The sequence below is a fragment of the Podarcis tiliguerta genome, assembly GCF_965153285.1.
Source record: "Podarcis tiliguerta genome assembly, chromosome: 3".
Taxonomy (NCBI): Eukaryota; Metazoa; Chordata; class Lepidosauria; order Squamata; family Lacertidae; genus Podarcis; species Podarcis tiliguerta.
Window position 1 is genome coordinate 16,957,678 of NC_139536.1, and position 21,121 is coordinate 16,978,798.

General features: G+C 45.1%; 1 protein-coding gene across 1 annotated transcript in view; it reads left to right on the forward strand.

The window, feature by feature from the left end:
- MRPS5 (mitochondrial ribosomal protein S5) overlaps positions 1 to 19,851 on the forward strand; it is a 52,986-nt gene extending 33,135 nt beyond the window's left edge. Inside the window, exons 6-11 of the mRNA XM_083433122.1 lie at positions 7,373 to 7,463; positions 8,617 to 8,663; positions 9,992 to 10,049; positions 11,295 to 11,357; positions 17,797 to 17,933; positions 19,287 to 19,851. Of these exons, the coding sequence (XP_083289248.1) occupies positions 7,373 to 7,463; positions 8,617 to 8,663; positions 9,992 to 10,049; positions 11,295 to 11,357; positions 17,797 to 17,933; positions 19,287 to 19,511 (621 nt within the window). The 3' untranslated portion in view covers positions 19,512 to 19,851. The remainder of the gene's footprint in view (positions 1 to 7,372; positions 7,464 to 8,616; positions 8,664 to 9,991; positions 10,050 to 11,294; positions 11,358 to 17,796; positions 17,934 to 19,286) is intronic.
- The last annotated feature ends 1,270 nt before the right edge of the window (positions 19,852 to 21,121 follow it).

Below are 21,121 nucleotides of genomic sequence, written 5' to 3' on the forward strand. Positions count from 1 at the left end.
CCGTCCAGAGATGTCCCTTTTATAAACCTTGTTTCTCCCTTCACATTTCTGCAGTGCTGGTAAATTAAACCGTTTGCCAGTGTTTCTCAACTTGGGTCTCCAGCTGTTTTTTGTCATAAGAGGACAGCCATGCCAATCGTAGACTTGGAAGGAGCCACAAGGGTCATTTATTCCAACCTCCTGCAATGCAGGAATCTTTCAACCAACATGGGGCTCAGACCCATAACCCTGGGATTAAGAGTCTCATGCTTTACTGACTGAGCTATCCATCCTTCTGCCTCTGATCTTCACACCGTGAGACATTAAAGAACCCTTAGGCTATATTTGCTGAGTTTAAAGCATGGTGCCTTTAGAAGAAGAAGAAGAGAGTCGCCAACCAACACCATTTACTGTTGACTCTGGGAGCCCTTCTGTCAGGATCTGTGAACCACAGTGCCAAATAGCATATGGCCTGCATCGCCTTCCTGGTGTGTGGCTCTCCTGTCAAAGGAGGAGGAGGAGGAGGAGGATGATAATAATAATAATAATAATAATAATAATAATAATAATTAATTAATTAATAAATAAATAATTTATATGCCGCCCATCTGGCTGGGCTTCCCCAGCCACTCTGGGCGGCTTCCAACAAAATATTAAAATACCATAATGCATCAAACATTAAAAGCTTCCCTAAACAGGGCTGCCTTCAGATGTCTTCTAAAAGTCTGGTAGTTGTTGTTCTCTTTGACATCTGGTGGGAGGGCGTTCCACAGGGCGGGCGCCACTACCGAGAAGGCCCTCTGCCTGGTTCCCTGTAACTTGGCTTCTTCAGTGAGGGAACTGCCAGAAGGCCCTCGGCGCTGGACCTCAGTGTCCAGGTAGAACGATGAGGGTGGAGACGCTCCTTCAGATATACTGGACCGAGGCCGTTTAGGGCTTTAAAGGTCAGCACCAGCACTTTGAATTGTGCTCGGAAACGTACTGGGAGCCAATGTAGGTCTTTCAAGATCGGTGTTATGTGATCTCAGCAGCTCCTCCCAGTCACCAGTCTAGCTGCTGCATTCTGGATTAGTTGTAGTTTCCGGGTCACCTTTAAAGGTAGCCCCACGTAGAGCGCATTGCAGTAGTCCAAGCGGGAGAAAACTAGAGCATGCACCACTCTGGCGAGGCAGTCTGCGGGCAGATGGGGTCTCAGCCTGCGTACCAGATGGAGCTAGTAAACAGCTGCCCTGGACACAGAATTGACCTGTGCCTCCATGGACAGCTGTGAGTCCAAAATGACTCCCTGGCTTTTTTTGGTCAGCAGGCTGAGCAGTTGTGGCATGATTAAATGTGTTTTAATATTTTTTTTGTGTGTGTGTTTCTTCTCCTCGCCCACCCCCCTTTTCACAGCTCGACTAAGGTTGTTACACAGCACCATACTTAGAATTCATTGACTTGTAGAGTTGGAAGGGATCTCAAGGGTCCTCTAGTCCAACTCCCTGCAATGCAGGAATCTGTGGCCCAACATGGGTCTCGAACCCACAACCCTGAGATTAAGAATCTTGTAATAACAGCTGAGCTAGGTACCAAATGAAACCCATATAGAAAGGAGACAGTTTGATTTTCCTTTAGCTGACAGACCAAAGCAATGCGCATGTTATCCTCACCCCCTTTTTTAAAAAAAGAAAAACCATAGCTTATACTTACATAGGCAGCTGTCATAAGAACATAAGCCAGCTTCCTGTTCTCACAGTGCCCGTGGGAAGCTCACGCAGGAGCCGAGTGCGAGAGAACACTCCCCACTTTTCACAACCAGCAACTGGCATTCAGATGCAGACTGCCTCCCACAGCTGATATTTTCCTGTACACCAACTTTGCATTCTTCATATGACAATATATGTGAATGAGAATATATATCTGTACAAGTTGCAAAATCGATATTGCTTTGCAGTGGGGCATTTTAGCTGCTTTTCTCTACTCCAGAACGAGAGGGGGGGAGGAAATTCTGCCGGAGCTCAGTAGGTAAAAAAAAATTGCATTGTTTGATGTCAGGACAGTTGATGTAGTAACAGTCCATGGCTGCCTGTGCACATTATCAAGCTTGAAAGGCCTTTACAGAGTTTTAAGAGAGATGTGATGGGTCTGATTGTGATGGGTGACTGGGCACATTTCCCTTCAGAGCTGCACAGAAACAGCTGACAGGAGTAATTTTGTGTGTATGTGGTTTTTCCCCTCCAGTAGCCTGACTCACTTCCATGTGCTGCTGTTGCCACCTTCTGGAAAAAAGGAGGAAGCCTCGTTTTCCTGGATTTGGAAGTAAGGAAACCCTACTTAAGAGGAAATCTGGCCAGTGGTTAAGAGATCAAGAGCGAGCCTTGGAATCTGATCCTCACAGCTGACATAAAGTCTTCCTCATCTGCCATAACTGTGGCTAACAGCAGGCAGCTGGACCTCTTAACTAGGGTTTCCTAACCTTCAAGCTGGTTGACATGAAAAACTTGCTTAGCGTTAACCGTGATTGACAGTGTCGCTTCCAAAATCTGTATTAGGGCAAATCCTTTTATTAGCGTAACCAGAACGTTGCAGAACAACGTGCAAGGTTTTGAGTTCTACAGAGTTCTTCTTTTGGCTAGATGGTAAGCAAAGCAAGGGGGAAGTGGCCGATGTTGAAATTGTGGAGTTTGCATCCCAAGGGCTGTGATTGACTAAATGCAATGTTGGAAAGAGATAGACGCTGTTCGTATGAGGTTCTGTTAGGTGCTGTGCAGGCTTCTGAATGGACCTGCAGAAGCTGAGCAGGAGGAACAAACAGCTGTTGTTTCCAAGGATCAGTCAAAGGTTGATTCCCCCACTCCTGTATTTGAAAATATAAAAATCTAGCTGTTGGCCAGGTCTGCTTCAATTCTTAGGTTGTACACATACCGTATTTTTTGCTCTATAAGACTCACTTTTTCCCTCCTAAAAAGTAAGGGGAAATGTGTGTGCATCTTATGGAGCAATTCTTTTGCTGCACAGCAATCCCTTTTGCTGTTCTGGTTTCTGAGATTCAGAATATTTTTTTTCTTGTATTCTACCTCCAAAAACTAGGTGCGTCTTATAGAGCGAAAAATACGGTAGAGGTTTTTTGGTGGGATGAGGAGTAAAGAGAAACCAGGCTGCTTGTGTTATTGTAGGAACTAGGTAGTTTTTATCTTGTTGCAGTTGCTATTGTGGAGTTATTGATGTAACCCTTGACTGTGCCTTGAGTTGGGGGGCGGGTTTCATGCTGGAGAGCCTGTGATCCTCTGTCCTGCCCCCAGTCTCCTTTTGCTGTTCCCAATCTCTTAGCCAGCTTTAGGAAATCGGGAGCAGTACTCTTTTGCAGCGACCCAGGTTTGCAGAGAGCGGATTTTCAAAAAGCTCCTTTTTCTTGCCTTGGGGGTTGTTTTCCTCCCATAAATCAGCCTGTGAACTTCAGATATCCACCAGCAAACACTTAAGAAATAAAGGAGAAAAGCTTTCATAGTAATAAAACCCAGACTTCCCATGGATCTGGGTTTGTCCAGATAGCTTATCGGGAGAGCCAAATGCAGACTCTCCAGTAGCGGAGTACTTGTTGATTCAGCTGTGCTCCTGTTGAAACGGCACTGGTGATGCATGGATCCCATTGGCAAAGTTCAGCAGATAATATCTGCTGAAATCCTCCCTCGGGTTGATCTTTTCCTCTCCTTTTTCCTCTCTCCAGCAGCTAAAAGAAATGCACATGCAGCCTGCTTCATATCAGTGCATACATTTAGGCGTGGTGCCCTGTTACGGCATCTCTAGGCAGTGCAGAATCCTAGAAACACATCGTCATCAAGAACGCTTCCGATGTGCCGTGTTTTGAGGGGGAAGGTGTTAACTTTATGGATACGGTTGCTGGGTGCTGGATGAAGCTCGGGGTTTGGTTAGTTTAATTCAGCTAGGAAACGTGTCTATTTAATCTGAATGATTCAGCGAGTGCTCCTTCCAGTTCCATTGCGCAAAGGCTGGTATTGGAAATTGTGCATTGCTGGTGAGTATTCATTTCTGAAGCAGAGAAGGTCCTAGCATCCAGATCTGCAGGAAGCAAAGCATGTCTTACACTTGAAAATAGATGGATAGTGTTATAGCTATCGGGTGGTTGCTCGAGAGCAATCAGGCAAGATGCCTCACTGGTCTGTTCTAAAGCTTTATTATTGGTGCTAAAAACTTTTCCAATGCAGAACGCCTCTATTCCATGTCTTGCTCACTCGCTAGCAGAATCTGAGAGTGGGCAGTCCTTAAATCTTCCCCAGCAGAGTAGTCTCTTGACCCCCAGCCTACGCCTCCCCTACTGCGCAATGAAGGCTTGGGTAAAGGGGGACCTCCCTCCTCCCGCTTTGCTCAGGCAAGGTGTCCTGGCACCGCCTTGCATCCTCCGAGCCCTGCATCTCCTCCCCACTAGAGGCATGGCTACCTTCCTCCGCTGAGGAAGTGCTGTTTCCCACGATTTTGGGGGGCTCTCTGTAATCCATCCACCTTTCCCCCTCCCCACCCCTGAGCCGATGGCAGTTCCCTGACAGGTAGTAACAGTGAGGTTCTTAATTTCCTTCAGTTGGTGAGAGGGTAGTGACCATTTTGCTTCATGAAAGATACTAGCAGCCTCATATCTACCGTTGCTTGGGAATTCAAAGAAACACAAAAATCAGCACAGTTCTGAAATTGGTGGTTAAAATCGGTGCAGTTTTGAAAGGTTTGGCCTGCCATCTTGGTTTACAGTGGGGCCCACTTGTATCTAAATATAGAGGGGAAACCTGCTGCTTTATCTCAGGAACCAAAATTCTCAAGAAGCGTCCAAAGACTTAGCCATCAAGCAGCCAACTTTCCAAAATATATAGCAGATGTGCTGTGCTGCCGATTCCTCTTCGTTATTTTTATGCTCATACATGAATGAATCTTGGGGAAGGGGGGAAATGAGTGGGTGGTATTCAGCTAGGTTTGACAAAGGTTGGCCCATTGACATTAATAAACATTAATAACAGGTCCATTAATTTCAGCGGATCTACTCTGAGTAAGACTTCGCTGAATGCCACCCAGTATATGGGGAAGCATTATATGGGGAAGCAAAATATGCAGCTAAAGTATTAACACTGCTCAGAAAACCAATATACAACTTAATTTTTACAAACAGTAATTATGGCGTGCAAAACTTTTAACTATTATGCAAGTCTGCTTTTATAGTCCAACATAGTTAAAGGCTTTGCTGTGTTCCAACTATATTATAACTTATCCTAAATATTAAGGAAAGAGAAAACAAACAACATGATCGCTACTTGCCCAAGCAAAGATTCAAAGGAACCCATTTCTGTGAGTTCGGAGAAGAGCTAAGAGATGAATGCAAGATGCTACAAGTAATCCAGGTGGAATCCTGTGCCCAATCCTTATTAAGGGGGAAAGGTTGGAAAACTGAAATTGTGAGTGTAAACCTCACCTGGCAACAAGCAAAAGCCAGAAGCCAAAATCTCTTCCAAGTTGTTTACAGGTCAAAGCCCCAAAGGACTGGCTTGTAGGAGAATGGCTACAAACAGCTTCAGAACTTGAAGGGACAGGTTCAAAGTAAGACATCGTTTCATCTAGTAAAAAGGCCTCAGAACAAGCCAACCTTGATCAGAAAAGCTTGGAGCTAAGCAAAACGACAGACAGACAGACATGCGCTCTGGGATCTGTGATGAAGGGTGGCATATAAAATCTAAATAAATACGTTGTCTTTGTTGTTCTGGAAATCTGGTGGCAGTTCTCTAACTCCCATCAGTTGCATTTTAGCACACAAGTCTTAGCCGCTGCCGATTCAAGCAGAATCTGTTCTGCCAACTGAAAAATAAATAAATTGAGATCTCCTCCCTCAAATGACACAGCACATTAACCTGTCGCTGGGAGAGCACTCTAGGAACATGTCAACTTAGAAAGCAAAATAGAGCAGGGTTTGATGTCTCGCCGCATTATTGCTTTTATCCTGTGCAGTGATATTTCTTTAGCACACTGTTTAGAAATGAAGTGTGAAGCTTGAGTGAAGTACTGCAGGGAAGAGAACTTCAAATGTCTCGCATCTGGTTTCTTTACCAAGCAGACGCCTTAGCAAAGAGAAGTTATGGCTAACTATTGAACCAGCCTCACAGAAATCAAACGAAAGGCACCCACCAGCCTGCTCTCCTGACCGTACATCCATGCTGGGTCCTGGATGACTTTAAAAAAGAATAAGAAGAATTCTGTGTTGCATTTACTCTCAGTTCTGCAGGTGGAATCCTGCAGCCCTTATACGTTGTGCAGCTGAACAGATCTGATTGTTTTCCCTTGCTTTTGTTTCGTTCTGAACTGATATGTTGGCGACCATGAAAAGAGGTGTGTTGAAGCAGAGATACGTTAAAGGGTGTGTGTGGATGTGCATAGAAACTCTCCATGGATGGTAAAAGAGCCAGACATGTCCATTCATATAATTTATTCTTATGCCTCCATTCCACAAATGGTATCCGAAGGCGTTTACAGCATCAAGTGGACAACTGTTCCCAGGTAACACTGTAAGCAGGTAGCACTATGCAAATAAAAGTTTTAAACCAGGGATGGGGAACTTGTGGCCTTTCTGGTGTCATTGGACTTCAAGTCCCATCATCCCTTGGCTGGGGCGGATGGGGACTGGAGGGCCCCAGATTCCTGCATCCCTGGTTTAAACTAACCTAATCATTTATTCTTAAAAAGCAGAGACATCACCTTGCCAACAAAGGTCCATATAGTTAAAGCTATGGTTTTCCCAGTAGTGATGTATGGAAGTGAGAGCTGGACCATAAAGAAGGCTGTTCGCTGAAGAATTGATCCTTTTGAATTATGGTGCTGGAGGAGACTCTTGAGAGTCCCATGGACTGCAAGAAGATCAAACCTATCCATTCTGAAGGAAATCAGCCCTGAGTGCTCACTGGAAGGACAGATCCTGAAGCTGAGGCTCCAATACTTTGGCCACCTCATGAGAAGAGAAGACTCTCCGGAGTGCCTGGCGTGCTCTGGTCCATGGGGTCACGAAGAGTCGGACATGAATAAACGACTAAACAACAATCATTTAACACCAATAAGGAGAGAGAAACAAGGCCTAACATGGAAATAAAATGCAATGCACACAAGGCCAAATAGATCTCCATACCATTTTAGGAAGGCAGCATAGGAGTCTCCCATCTGCCTGTCCTCCCCCTCCCCAGACCCCCTCAGAAAATGACAGTGCTCCCAACAACCCACCCATATCAAGAGAACTGTCAAAATGATGAATCTGGATTTGCAAAGAGGCAGCATCCATCAAAACAGTCTTACCACAAATGTCCTCTTTTTATTTTAACTTATCAACAATCTTAAACTTTGCCTGCATTTTCTCTTTCTCTCTCTTTTTCAGTTGAAAAATGTATTTAATATGACAGCCAAGGAAGGAAGGAGAAAATCTGTCAGTGCCCTGGTGGTGGTTGGAAATGGAAATGGAATTGCTGGTAAGTGAGCACTTCATTCTCAGGGGGCAGCTTTTGTTCATTTCATAACTGTAGCAACCCACTATTTTTCTATAACTTCTTTTCAGTTGCGTTTCTGTTTCTTTGGTGTGTGCATCTCCATCCAGGGTTTGTGCTCTGTGTTGGCCGCAGCCCTTGAATGTGTGCTTTTGTCTATCATCTTCCGTATCTCATGCCCAAGTTATTTTCGATCTTCATCACCCAAGGGGTGGAAGGGGGAGAATTTCTGCAAGGGTGGAAGGAGATAGAACACAGTATTGCCTGAAGCGTGGAAAGGCCAAGGAACTGGTCAGGAGAGGAGGGTTTTGCCCCCGAGTGGAAGGCTGTTTCCTGTCCTCTGACTCGAAAGGACACTTCGGCCTTTGCAATGCACAACGTTTGGCTGCCCCTGTTTAAAAAGGCTGCTGGTAAGGGGGCTTTTTCCTGACTGTCAGCAATTTTCTTTGGAACATTGTTAAATACGAACTTAGCAAGGAAATAACACTTCTCTTGCAGCAGCTTCTAAAATACACCATCAGACACCAATTTATTTTTCCCCGGAGAGTAAGAATCCAATGCTGTTGCCAAGATTACAGGCCAGCAGCAAAGCCACCCTCCCTGGCTGTGTTCTTGGGATGTAGATTAATACAGGGTCCTTTGCTTTTAATTTGCAGAGGTTGGATGGCCATGTGTCATGGATGCTTTAGTTGGGATTCCTTCGTCGCAGGAGGTCCCTTCCAACACCACGATTCTATAATTACGCTCTGTGGTTCCCGGTGGCACTCTGTTCCATGAAAGCCAAGACTTGTGCCGTTTAATTGCACGGAAAGTAGATTGATCAAGGAGCCAAGGGCACATTTAGTAAGGTTTTTTCCTCCCTTTTGCTGAAAGCTGGCAAGCCGTTCCACAGACGGAAGGGAGAGGTGAAGACTTTCGTAACTGCCATCTGATTCCTTGAGCACATTTCTGGACAGTTTTAGTGTCCTTTGGGGGGGAAGCCAAGCTGAAAATGCAAAAACACTTCAGGACCACCACTTGCCTCGGTGGGGCAAAGTGCGTAGCTATGAGGAGGCCTCCTTGTTTGCAAGTGCTTTGCAGATTTCCACATGCGGCATTTGTCTACTAACCAATCTACCAATCTGTTTGCACCCCTCAGGTTTTGCACTGGGAAAAGCAACGGACAGGATGGTTGCATTGAGGAAAGTATGTCCTTTTAAAAGTAATAATAATGATGATGATGATGTGGGGGTCAGGTGGTGCTGTGTGTTAAACCACAGAGCCTAGGACTTGCCGATCAGAAGGTCAGCGGTTCGAATCCCCACGACGGGGTGAGCTCCCATTGCTCGGTCCCTGCTCCTGCCAACCTAGCAGTTCAAAAGCACGTCAAAGTGCAAGTAGATCAATAGGTACCACTCCAGTGGGAAGGTAAACGGCGTTTCCATGCACTGCTCTGGTTCGCCAGAAGCGGCTTAGTCCTGCTGGCCACATGACCCGGAAGCTGTACGCCGGCTCCCTCGGCCAATGAAGCAAGATGAGCGTCGCAACCCCAGAGTCGGTCACGACTGGACCTAATGGTCGGGGTCCTTTACCTAATAATAATAATAATAATAATAATTTATTATTTATACCCTGCCCATCTGGCTGGGTTTCCCCAGCCACTCTGGGCGGCTTCCAACAGAATATTAAAATACAATAGTCTATTAAACATTAAAAGGTTCCCTAAACAGGGCTGCCTTCAGATGTCTTCTTTCAAATCTGGTCTTCCTTTACTTGGTATTTATGCATAAAATGCACACAGTGCCGTGGTTCTGTCCTGGCATGAGAACATACTGGGGGGACGGAATGTAGCTCAGTGATGGGAGCGCCTGCAATGCTTGCAGGTTTCAATCCCTATCATTTTTAGGTAGCACTGAGAAAGGTTCCCTGCCAGAGGCCCCCTGCCAGTCAGCGTAGATGGTGCTGTAGCTAGATAGACTAATGATCTGACTCGGTAGAAGGCAGATTCCTATGTTCCATGTGAAGAACACTGGAAACTTAGGCCAGCATCAAACTAGCTGGGGATCTGTTGCTCTCTTTTGCAAGAGGAGGGCATAGCTGTGTTGTAGATTCCCTCCCTCCTCCAGTTCCTGCCCTCCCTCCATGCATACAAAAAAATAATAAATGAGCTTGAGGATCTGCTATCCTTTGGGAGCAGCTTTTCAGGGGCGTGCTGGCAGCCATTGAGGAGAGGAAAAGAAGCGGAATCCCTGTTGGAACTGCAGAATTTTTCCTTTTAGACCCCCAAATAGCTGGCATTGCCAGTGTGGGCAGGTAGGCTGGCAAGTTTGGTTGGGCATAGTTTGTGGTACTTTATAAAAGCATTTTGATCCCTTTTAATTTATCAAACTAATTACATTTCAGGTCGGTACGTAATTGGCAGAAATAGCTCTTATTTTTATCTTAAATTCGATCTCGCCGTAAAACGGAAACAGTCATCTGACATAATCATTTCTTAATGAAAAGTGTCTTCTTGGATTTTTCCCCCCTCCTAGGCGAAGAACAGAGCTATCCACTATTTGCACTATATTGAAAGATACGAAGATCACACAAGTAAGTTGCGAGATTTTAGACTCTACCTAAGGTTTTAAAAGCCAGCTAGTTGCATTACTTCTTCTTGTAGAATTGTAGAGTTGGAAGGGACCCCACGGGTCATCTAGACCAACCCCCTGCAATGCAGGAATCACAGCTAAAGCATCCCTAACAGGCAGCTATCAAAGCTCGGATTAAAAACCTCCGATGAAAAAGAGTCCATCACCCTCCAAGGGAGTCCGTTGCACTGTCAAAAAGCTCTTACCACCAGAAAGTTTCCCCCCATGTTTGGTTGGAATCTCCTTTCTAGTAACTTGGATCCATTGTCTCATGTCCTACTGTTCAGAGCAGAAGATACCGTATTTTTCGCTCTATAAGACGCACCAGACCATAAGACGCATCTAGTTTTTGGAGGAGGAAAACAAGAAAAAAAATATTCTGAATCTAAGAAGCCAGAACAACAAGAGGGATCACTGCTCAGTGAAAGCAGAAATCGCTCTTGCTGTTCTGGCTTCTGGGATAGCTGTGCAGCCTGCAGTCGCTCCATAAGACGCACACACATTTCCCCTTACTTTTTAGGAGGGAAAAAGTGAGTCTTATAGAGCTAAAAATACGGTATTTGAAGCCCTTTTGATATTTGAAATTGGCTATCATATCTCCTCTTTCCCCAGCTAAACATACCCACCTCCCTCAACCATTCCTCATAAGGCTTGGTCTCCAGACCCTTGACCCTCTTGATTGCCCTCCTCTGCCCACGTTCCAGTTTGTCAATATCTCCCTTATTAAATCGTGGCGCCCAGAACTGGACACAGTATTCCAGGTGTGGTCTGACCAAGGCAGAATAGAACGGGACTGTGACTTCCCCTTGATCTGGACACTAGACTTCTGTTGACGCAGGCTACGTAGCTTGCCATTCCTTTAGTCTGCTTGTCTCTAAGGCTCAAGTCCAAAAGTTTGAATGAACATGCGAATCACAGAAGCGTAGATTTGGAAGAGGCTCCCCAAGGGTCATCAAGTCCAACCCCCTGCCTTGTGGGAATACTGGTCCAGTTCAGATGCCGCTGTCTCATGTACCATACTCTGAACATTTGGCACTTGAAAGTGAATTGCAGAACTGCTTCCAGTATCAGTGGTAGTTTACCTCTGAATGCCAGTTGCTGGGGAGTGGGCTGTTGCCCTTAGATCCTCTGTCCATGCTGAGCTAGATGAGCCTTTGGTCCAACCCAACAGCACTCTCCTTACTGTAACATTTACCTTTTCTTCTAGTTTATCACGATATCGCAAGCACTGTTAAGAAAACAACCATCCGGATGAAGAAGCAGAACAAGGGTAAGTAAAAGCTGCAACTAATGATGATGATAATTTATTATTTGTACCCTGCCCATCTGGCTGGGTTTCCCCAGCCACTCTGGGCAGCTTCCAACAAAGATTAAAAATACATTAAAATGTCACACATTAAAAACTTCCCTGAACAGGGCTGCCTTCAGATGTCTTCTAAATATTAGGTAGTTGTTTATCTCTTTGACATCTGGTGGGAGGACGTTCCACAGGGCGGGCGCCACTACCGAGAAGGCCCTCTGCCTGGTTCCCTGTAGCTTTGCTTCTCGCAATGAGGGAACCGCCAGAAGGCCCTCGGTGCTGGACCTCAGCGTCCGGGCAGAACGATGGGGGTGGAGTCGCTCCTTCAGGTAGATGCGGAATTTAGAAGTGTTCTCGTCCAAATCGGTGTGGTCAGTCTTCTTTTCTTAACATAACCTTTGCTGTAAAGTGAAACAGTTGCCCTGTCCAGATTGAAGCCAAGCACTCTGTTTTTCAGCATTTCTAATTCCCCCCCCCCCATAAGTTCAGTGGGCAGGCAGCAGTGCTGAATGCGCAGAACTTAGGTCAGGAGTGCTGTCGCCATCTGACAAATGGAAGCATTAAGAATTCCCATATGTGGAAGGTCGGGGTGGCAGTGGAAGTTTTATTGCTCATCCTTGCCGATGCCTCGGGCATCATTCTGTTGACTGTGAACTCCTTCACCTGTGCAATGAAACGATTTTTCTCTTGCTGTCTCTTGAACGTTAATTCTGCTCGTGGAAGAAGGAAAGAGGGGAAGGCACCAAATGCAAGAATATGGAGAACAAAGCAGTAAAGCAGGGTTTATTGATCCAATACATTTTTCACCTTTTGGGGTCTTTCTTCTGGCACAACTGATTTAGGTATTTCAGAAATGACCGAAAAATATATCTCACGCCTTCCCAAAATGTGAAGGGTCATACAAACGGAAAGTCACACAAACCACACCAGTGCAGCTCTGATTGTAAAGCGAGTGCCCCCCCTCCTCTTAACCTCACGAAAAAATACTCCAGAGCAAAACACAGCCCTCTTTCCTTTTCAGGGTTGTGTGTCTGTTGTCATTTTGTAAGGGAGCACAGGAAAATGCAGCATGTGACAATTGGATGTGGGATTCAACTTCCCCAAGAATCTCTCTTTTTTTGCAGGGGAGTAAAAAGCCAAATTCTAATCCTTACGGTTGCAAAAAAACAGACTCGTAAGCATGTGAGCACTGCCTGCTGAAACCTCAGATACAAGAGAGGTTGCTAAATAAGATTTCTAGTAGTTGGCCATGGGTGGAGGGGCAGTTCTTACGGCCTCCCCCAAGACTAGCGAAAGAACCAATTGCGTAAAACGTTCAGTTTGTGTCATTGCCACCAGTTGCAGAATTCAGGTTTTCTTTTTCTCTTTAAAATTCATTTTTATTAAATTTTCCACTTTAACAATCCAATCAAATCACATTAAATATTCCAAATTATACATATCAAATAATCCAAATAATCTTCCAAATTATAATTTTTTTTAATAGGACTTCCCATGCTTCAAGTTCGGAGGGCTCTGATCATCTCATATCTCTACTGCTTTTCATAGTCATTTCCAATGGTTCCTCTAATTCTTTCTGTTGTTAACCCGCAGAATTCAGGTTTTCATGGCACAGGTGTTGGATTGCCTGGGTAGGAAATTTGCACTGTGTAAGAATACACGGGTGGCGCTGTGGGTTAAACCACAGAGCCTAGGACTTGCTGATCAGAAGGTCGGCAGTTCGAATCCCCGCGATGGGGTGAGCTCCCGTTGCTCGGTCCCTGCTCCTGCCAACCTAGCAGTTTGAAAGCACATCAAAGTGCAAGTAGATAAATAGGTACCGCTCCGGCGGGAAGGTAAACGGCATTTCCGTGCGCTGCTCTGGTTTGCCAGAAGCGGCTCAGTCATACTGGCCACATGACCCGGAAGCTGTAGGCCGGCTCCCTCGGCCAATAAAGCGAGATGAGCGCCGCAACCCCAGAGTCGGTCACGACTGGACCTAATGGTCAGGGGTCCCTTTACCTTTACCTTTAAGAACACAAGGCGAGCCGGCTGCATCATGGCAGTGGCCCATCTGATCCAGCCCCTTTTTCACACGGTTGCCAGTCAGATGCAAGCAGGACCTGAGCATAACAGCACTCGGCTCGCTCATGTTTCTCAGCACCTGGTTTTCAGAGGCATATGACCTCTAACAGTGGAACTATTACAGCACACCCCCAAGATTAGAAGCCATTGAGAACATGAATGTGTCTAATCGTCTCTTAAAGCCGTACAAGTTGGTGGCTGTCACTCCCCCCTGCAATTCCGTATTTCAGCTGTTCGTAATAATAATAAGAAGAAGTTTTATTTATACCCCACCCTCCCCAGCCAGGACCAGGCTCAGGGCGGCTAACACCAGATATAAAAACAATTGATTAAAATACAACTTAAAAACAAGATTAAAATACAACATTAAAATGCAGCCCCATTGCAGTAGAAACTCAAATCAAAAACTTTTGGGGGATGAAAACGTAAAATCTTTGCCAAGGCCAACTATCCAGACTGGTCCTACGTGGGCCAGAAAAAAGCCAGGGAAGTCCCCAAGTAGGAGTTTCATCACAGGAGGAGAAAGGAAAGAGGGGGAGGGGATCAAGTGAAGAAGTACTTTCTTTTATCAGTGTTTTTAGATGGGTTTGGGTGCAAGAGGAAACCTCAAGTCTCCTTCCTTTCTGAAGAATTACATTGAATTTTCCTTCAGATTTACAATCTGTTACCATTTTAAATGAGAATTCAGGGGGCTGGACTAGATGATCGCTTGAGTCCCTTCCAACTCAACAATTCCATGGTTCTGTGCTGGGGTTTTCGCTTAGAATGACCCAGCCCTCTTTAAGTTGTGCTAGTTCATGTGACTCAGGCCAATAAATCTTTTAAAAAACCCAAGTGTGATCTAATGCATTTTATTAAAAAGCCATTAAGACAGCTCTTCGAGATTATTCCAGTCTGCAGGGCAAGCTCGGTGCTCAGTAAATGGAGGAAAGGAAGTCTATTAGCAGGCCACAGGCTTTGCTGTGCTAATATTTCCCTCTTTTTCCCTTCTTTCCACACCCCCCACCCCACCCCTATAATTGAAAAACAAGCGATAGCCATCTAAAGCCATTTGCTCTGCTGTTTTGAGAAAGTATCAATTTCATGCTTGGAGATGGAATCAGGTTTTCGACATAATTACGTCTGAGCGATATCTGAAAGGCTATTTATCAAGAGTTTCATTTGGTAGCGGTCCCACATTTGCCATTTCGGAAGCGCCGCGTTTTCCATCCTTGGACTCAAAAACTGCATTTCTGCGGGTTACTTCTTAGCGGGTGTGAATTGGCCGGCTTGCACGGTAAACGGTCAGCTGCTGCCCCAGGTTACTTTGCGATAGGAGCTAAATATTTGCACCTGACTGGAGGCAGAGGTGGAGCTAGAGGTTACGAAAAATTCTTTTCTTTCCTCAGCACCGGAGGTAAAAAGGTAAAGGGACCCCTGACCATTAGGTCCAGTCGTGACTGACTCTGGGGTTGTGGCACTCATCTCGCTTTACTGGCGGAGGGAGCCAGCGTACAGCTTCCGGGTCATGTGGCCAGCATGACTAAGCCGCTGTGTGCATTTTATGCATAAATACCAAGTAAAGGAAGACCAGATTTGAAGGAAGACATCTGAAGGCAGGCCTGTTTAGGGAGGCTTTTAATGTTTAATAGACTATTGTATTTTAATATTCTGTTGGAAGCCGCCCAGAGTGGCTGGGGAAACCCAGCCAGATGGGCAGGGTATAAATAAATTATTATTATTATTATTATTATTATTATTAAAGGTAAAGGTAAAGGACCCATGACCATTCGGTCCAGTCGTGACCGACTCTGGGGTTGCGACGCTCATCTTGCTTCATTGGCCGAGGGAGCCAGCGTACAGCTTCTGGGTCATGTGGCCAGCATGACTAAGCCGCTTCTGGCGAACCAGAGCAGTGCATGGAAACGCCGTTTACCTTCCGGCCGGAGTGGTACCTATTTATCTACTTGCACTTTGACGTGCTTTTGAACTGCTAGGTTGGCAGGAGCAGGGACTGAGCAATGGGACCTCACCCCGTGGCGGGGATTCGAACCGTCGACCTTCTGATCGGCAAGTCCTAGGCTCTGTGGTTTAACCCACAGCGCCACCCGCGTCCCATTCAGCACCGGAGACACGCACCCAAATTTGTGCATTTGCCGCTTTGTACAGATGTGGCAGGAATGGGGGGTGGCCCTCCAGATGTTCTCACATTACCAGCCCCAGCCAGTATGGTCAATTGGTAGGAGATGGCAGAGTTCAAGAACATCTGCCAGGCCACAGATTCCCCCCTCTTGGAATGGGAGCTTCGGTGTCCCGTTTACATTGAGCGTGCTCTGTGTGTGCCACTAGGGATTTCCTATTTTCCATTCATAACATTATTCAAATGAAGAGAGCAGTGCAGCCTTCACTCGTGTAGGGATCAGTTGTGCACAGGAGAGAGCCTAGCTGGGATTTGTGCCCAGGATGCATCATTTTAATGAGACCTTCAGGTGTCCTTTAAAGGACCGGGCTGTTTTCACAGCCTGGCAAAGAGTTACTTTTGAAATGAGTTAGGATCCTAAGAAGAATTGAAGAAGAATTACGATCCTCAAGGAAGAATAGATAGGTTCTTCTGCCAGGCCAGGCTGCTTGGTCCACCTCCCCAGTATTGTCCACCCTGGCTGGCAGCAGCTCTTGAGAGTCTCCAGAAAAGGTTTTTCTGCTACCCAAGACCCTTCCAAAAGGAGATTCTAAGTCCTGGACTTGGGACTTCCTGTGTGTGCTCTGCCATTGATCTCTGTTTCCCTCTGTTTCTGCATTGAAATGGGGTCTGCTTCTCTGCAATTTCCAAACTGGTTCTAGTCCTTCTTTCTGGAGCAAGAGAGACCAAGTCCAGCCCATCATCTGCATGACAGCCCTTCAGATATTTGAAGGGCACTGTCATGTTCTCCCCTCCCTTTTAATTTCTTATTTTCTTTAGGCTGAATATATCCAGCTCGTATCTGCCTGCTTCCCTCCAGCAGCTGTGCTGCATTCTTCTGTCTCATAACCAAATCATGCCTTGAAAAGCAGTCTTCATATCAGCGGCATTATGGTACCTAACGCACATCCCGCAGCGCTTCAGCGTGAAATAGTGGCAGCAGTGTACAAAACAGGGCCTGTGTTACCTAGTTCAGTTGGCTTCAAAGTGATGGGGAGAGAGGCTTAGAGCTCCCTTCCCTCCCAAAGGTGAAAATGAATTGCCAAAGGATCCGGGTCTGATGGCAATTCCCTCAGCCTCCTGTAGGACCAGTCTTGCAGAATAAAAAGCTTTGAGCAAGTGGCAGATTCAGATGACGAATGAAAGCAGCGCAGGGAGTTTGCTTGGCAACAGAGCAGTGACCAGCGCCTTCAATAATAAATCGCCTTGCTCCCGTTAACAAGCACGTTGCCTCCCACCCAAATGAATGAATGAAATGAATGCCATTCAAAATCCTGTCGCTTTGGTAGAAAGCTTCCCATTTTAAGCTTCTTGAAAGTTCTCACTTCTCCTCAGACCTATTCTCACAGCTTGCGCTGTTCTGCTTCTCATTTCTAGCTACCCAGACTGTAACCGAGATCAGCTCAATGGGAGTGTTTCCTCCGCCAAAGCACAGTTATTTCAGAAGGGCAGCCCTCCTTTTGCATAACTTGTGGCTGATGCCTTTAAGTAGTGCCCTTAATCGGAGGCCTATAAAAACCTCGCTGTAAATCTCATGTTGTGCAGTTGGTATAAATGTCTTTGGATGAGGGGAAGACGTGCACTTACTTAATCTCCATGCTGTGCAATATTTGGATAGGACTTTGCTCTCTCTTTCTCTCTTCCTACACCTCCAGAAAAACACAGGTGATACAATGCACCGTGCCATGGCCTTCTGGCTTGAATTAAAACCTCTAACAGGCCTTAAGGAAGAATACGTAGTTTCTCAGTTCCTGTGGTTCTTGTTCTTTCCCTGTCTCGGGTCTGCTCAACATCGCAGCCCAGGGCTGTGTGCATCTCTGATTAGGGTCTGATTCTCTGATGTGTAAGATGGTCTAGTCTCCGAAGCTCTGCAAACTATATTTGGGCAGGCGGTGGTTCAGTGTGGACTCAGGTATAAATAAAGTATGATTCACTTAACTGATGTTCCGGCCCGCAGTTTAAACACTTGTGCGAAAGTGTTTAGTGACAGCAGGGGTGGAGAGAAGGTAAATTGTGATTGACTGGGCGGTTTTTGGAGCCCCTGACCAATCTGTACCCATCTCAGACTCAGGTGCAGATTGTGATGGTTCAAACTGGTGTGATTTGTAGTGTAATTCCATGCCGAAAGCAATTGTTTAGTAATTATTTTACTGGGCTGCTTTAATGCTCACTAACTGCTTCCCCCAGGATACGGTCTTCACTGCCACCGAGCTATCATTACCATGTGCAAACTTATTGGGATTCAAGACATGTACGCCAAGCTTTATGGATCCAGGAATTTGCTCAATGTCACCCGAGCGCTCTTCAGGGGATTAGCAAAACAGGTAAGGCATGCCCGGTCTTATCCAGGGTGGCTCATGTTTTGTTACAGTACAGTCCTATGCATGTCAGTTGGAGAGGCAAGATTGCCACTTTGCATTCTAACTTGCCCTCTGCCCAAAAGTTTGCTATCCGTGGTTAAGAGATGATGCACTGGGGGTTGGGCTCATGCATTGCGTCATTCTATAATAAACTGTTAGTACAACAGCCTGGCAAGAGGGGAGCAAAGCAGCTGAGGTCGTATCTCTGGGTTTGCACTAAGCCATGGTTTAGCTTAGTCTTGTGTGCAAACCAGTCCAGGGTCTGAGGGATTGTGCACTCATTCCTTCCTGAGAACACAGACTCTCACAGTTAAAGCTTATTAGGACCTCAGCCTTTTTTTTCCTTTTTTCTTTTTAAAAAATAATTTTATTGAAAATTTAAACAAAACGTATTATCCAAAAACATATCATCCTTAATTTTCCCCCATTTTTCCTCCCTCCCCCCACCCTCCCACATAAAACCCACCCACCCCCACCCCACCCCCGACTTCCCTCAGGTCCAGTCTTTGGTTTCTCTAAAAGGGTTCCCATTCATCTTTAAAGTCACAGTTATCCTTGTCCCATAGCTCACGTGTCAGTTTTGCCAGTTCTGCATAGTCCATCAGTTTTTCTTGCCATGATTCTTTAGTTGGAATTTCTTCAGTATTAGGGCATCAGCCTTAATCTTTATTCATGCTAATTGAGCTGATCACAAGACTTGAAAAACAAAACCGAATGATTTTGAGTTTCTTGGCTTTGTTTTTGGTTTCATATCACCTGGATATTTGTTGCATCCATGAGGGCTAGCAACATATATATATATATTAAATAATAATAAAATGTGAGGTTATCTGTGTCTAGCAGGTGCCTGTTTTCTTTCCAAAACGGTTTCTGAGTTGCTGGATCCTAAAGCGTCCCTTCTCTTGTTTAGAGGAAAAAGGTGACTTGCCAATCTCGCCACCAAAGCCTTAGATCCAACTATGCAGAATATCTACATGGTTACAGTTTGAAATTGGATGGATCAGCCAGTGTGGTGTAGTGGTTAAGAGCGGTGGACTCGTAATCTGGTGGACTCATAATCTGGTGGACTCGTAATCGTAATATCTCCGCTCCTCCACCTGCAGCTGCTGGGTGACCTTGGGCTAGTCACACTTCTCTGAAGTCTCTCAGCCCCACTCACCTCACAGAGTGTTTGTTGTGGGGGAGGAAGGGAAAGGAGAATGTTAGCCGCTTTGAGACTCCTTCGGGTAGTAATAAAGTGGGATATCAAATCCAAACTCTTCTTCTCCTTCTACTTGTGACTTAAATGTTTGTCTTTCCTCTCCCCTCCCCAACTAGGAAACTCATCAAAACCTAGCCAATAAGAAAGGCCTCTACGTCGTAGAATTCTGTGAAGAACGTGGCCCGCTTCCTGTCGTCGTCGCAAAGCCCCAGGGGGCGATCAGAGAAGATCCGGAGCCTGAGGATGAAGCTCTCAATGTCAAATTGGAGTTCAGTGAAGTGAAGGCAGCGCAAGGAATGAAGAAGAACGTCTGGGCAAATGTGAGAAGAACAGCTGCTTAGACCGGGTCCGTATTTAGATGCCCAAAAGCCGAGGAAGATGTACCATCAACACAGAGTCCTAGAATTCATTTCCAAGATAAATGCTGTGTGAAGGTTTCATTCTAACTTAGGGGCTCAAAACAGCTTGGCTGCCTCTCTCCAGTGGGCACTCTCTGTCTGTTGAGTGCAAGCGACGGATCCACTAAGATTGCAATTTCATAACTGCATCTGCTTTATTGCGGCTGACCCGGGCCGTGGAGGGGTGAGAGAGCCTGCAACCAACAGGTCGCTTTCATGCGTAACTTGGGGCGGGGGTGAACTGTCAAACAACGTGGCAAAAATAAACTTGTGACAAAATCCAGTCCTGCCTACTTATTTGTTTCACAGCATTTATATACTGTCTGATTGTTAATAAAACCTCTAAGCGGGCCACGCACAAAATTTAAAACTGTCACTAAAAAGATGCTTAAAGACAGGCATTGAAGACATTTGCAAGATAATTAAAGTCAAAAGTTAGCATTAAAAGGTTAAAACACAAGTCGGCATTCTACATTAATTGACTGAACAAAAATGTTTTAAGCCAGCACCAAAGAAAACACAGCAAAGCCCCCCGTCTCTTTTTTTTTTTCCATATAATATTTTATTAGGTTTTACCATAAATGAACAGAAAAAAGAACACAACACAACTAAGTAAACAGAACAAAAAGGAAAATACAACAACATGCAAACACCACACAGCAAAAAAAATCTAAAAAAAATAAAAATAATAAAAATATTAAAAACAATTGTTCTCTCCTTATATTCTTTACATTAACTTGTTTCTGCGACTTCCCCAAACCTTCCCTCTCTGTATTCCAGATCGTATATTCTGTCAACAAATTCCTTCCCTCTGTCATGTTTTGATTTCATCATTAACTTAGTGTCTTAATGTAGTAACGTTTCCATGTATCTTAAAACTTATTAATCTTTCTTAATCTTTAACTTTTGATACTAATAGTCTTTTAAGTTCAATCTGATGTCATCAAACATTCATTATCTTATAGTGTTTCTGTAGATAGTCTTTAAACTTCCTCCAGTCTTCCTTCACTAAAGCAAAGTCTCTTTCAATCAGCAGGGAGTTCCATAGTTTAGGCACTGCCACACTAAAAAAACTAATTGTCTCCTTGCACAGTGTTGGAGGCAACCCAGATTTTGCTTCAAGCCACCACTATTTTAAAGAAATAAAATCCACAAGCTTGCCAGAAACATGCCTTGTACTCAATTGTTTTAAATGTTTGTTTTGCTATTGGGATTGTAGTTCCATTTGTGTTTCTCAAGCTGGTCTCTGACCGTAATAAATTTCATGCCTTGTACTCAAGAAAAGCACTACCCAGTCCTGTTAGCGGTGTAAGAAAGGGGGAGATAGAAAACACCTGAAAGTCTGCTCTTGAAGGAATTCATTTCAAACGAACAAACGAAAAACAAGACCTATTGTTAAGAGAGAGATTGGGCTACAGTTGTAATAGTCGTTCCAAAATGCATCCACCACGATCCAGCAAACTCTTATAAATGCAGGTGATTTGAACCATGTATATTGAGAGCTTTCCCATCCGCGGTGGAAGCCTCATTAATTTCAATAGAGGCAGAAGGTC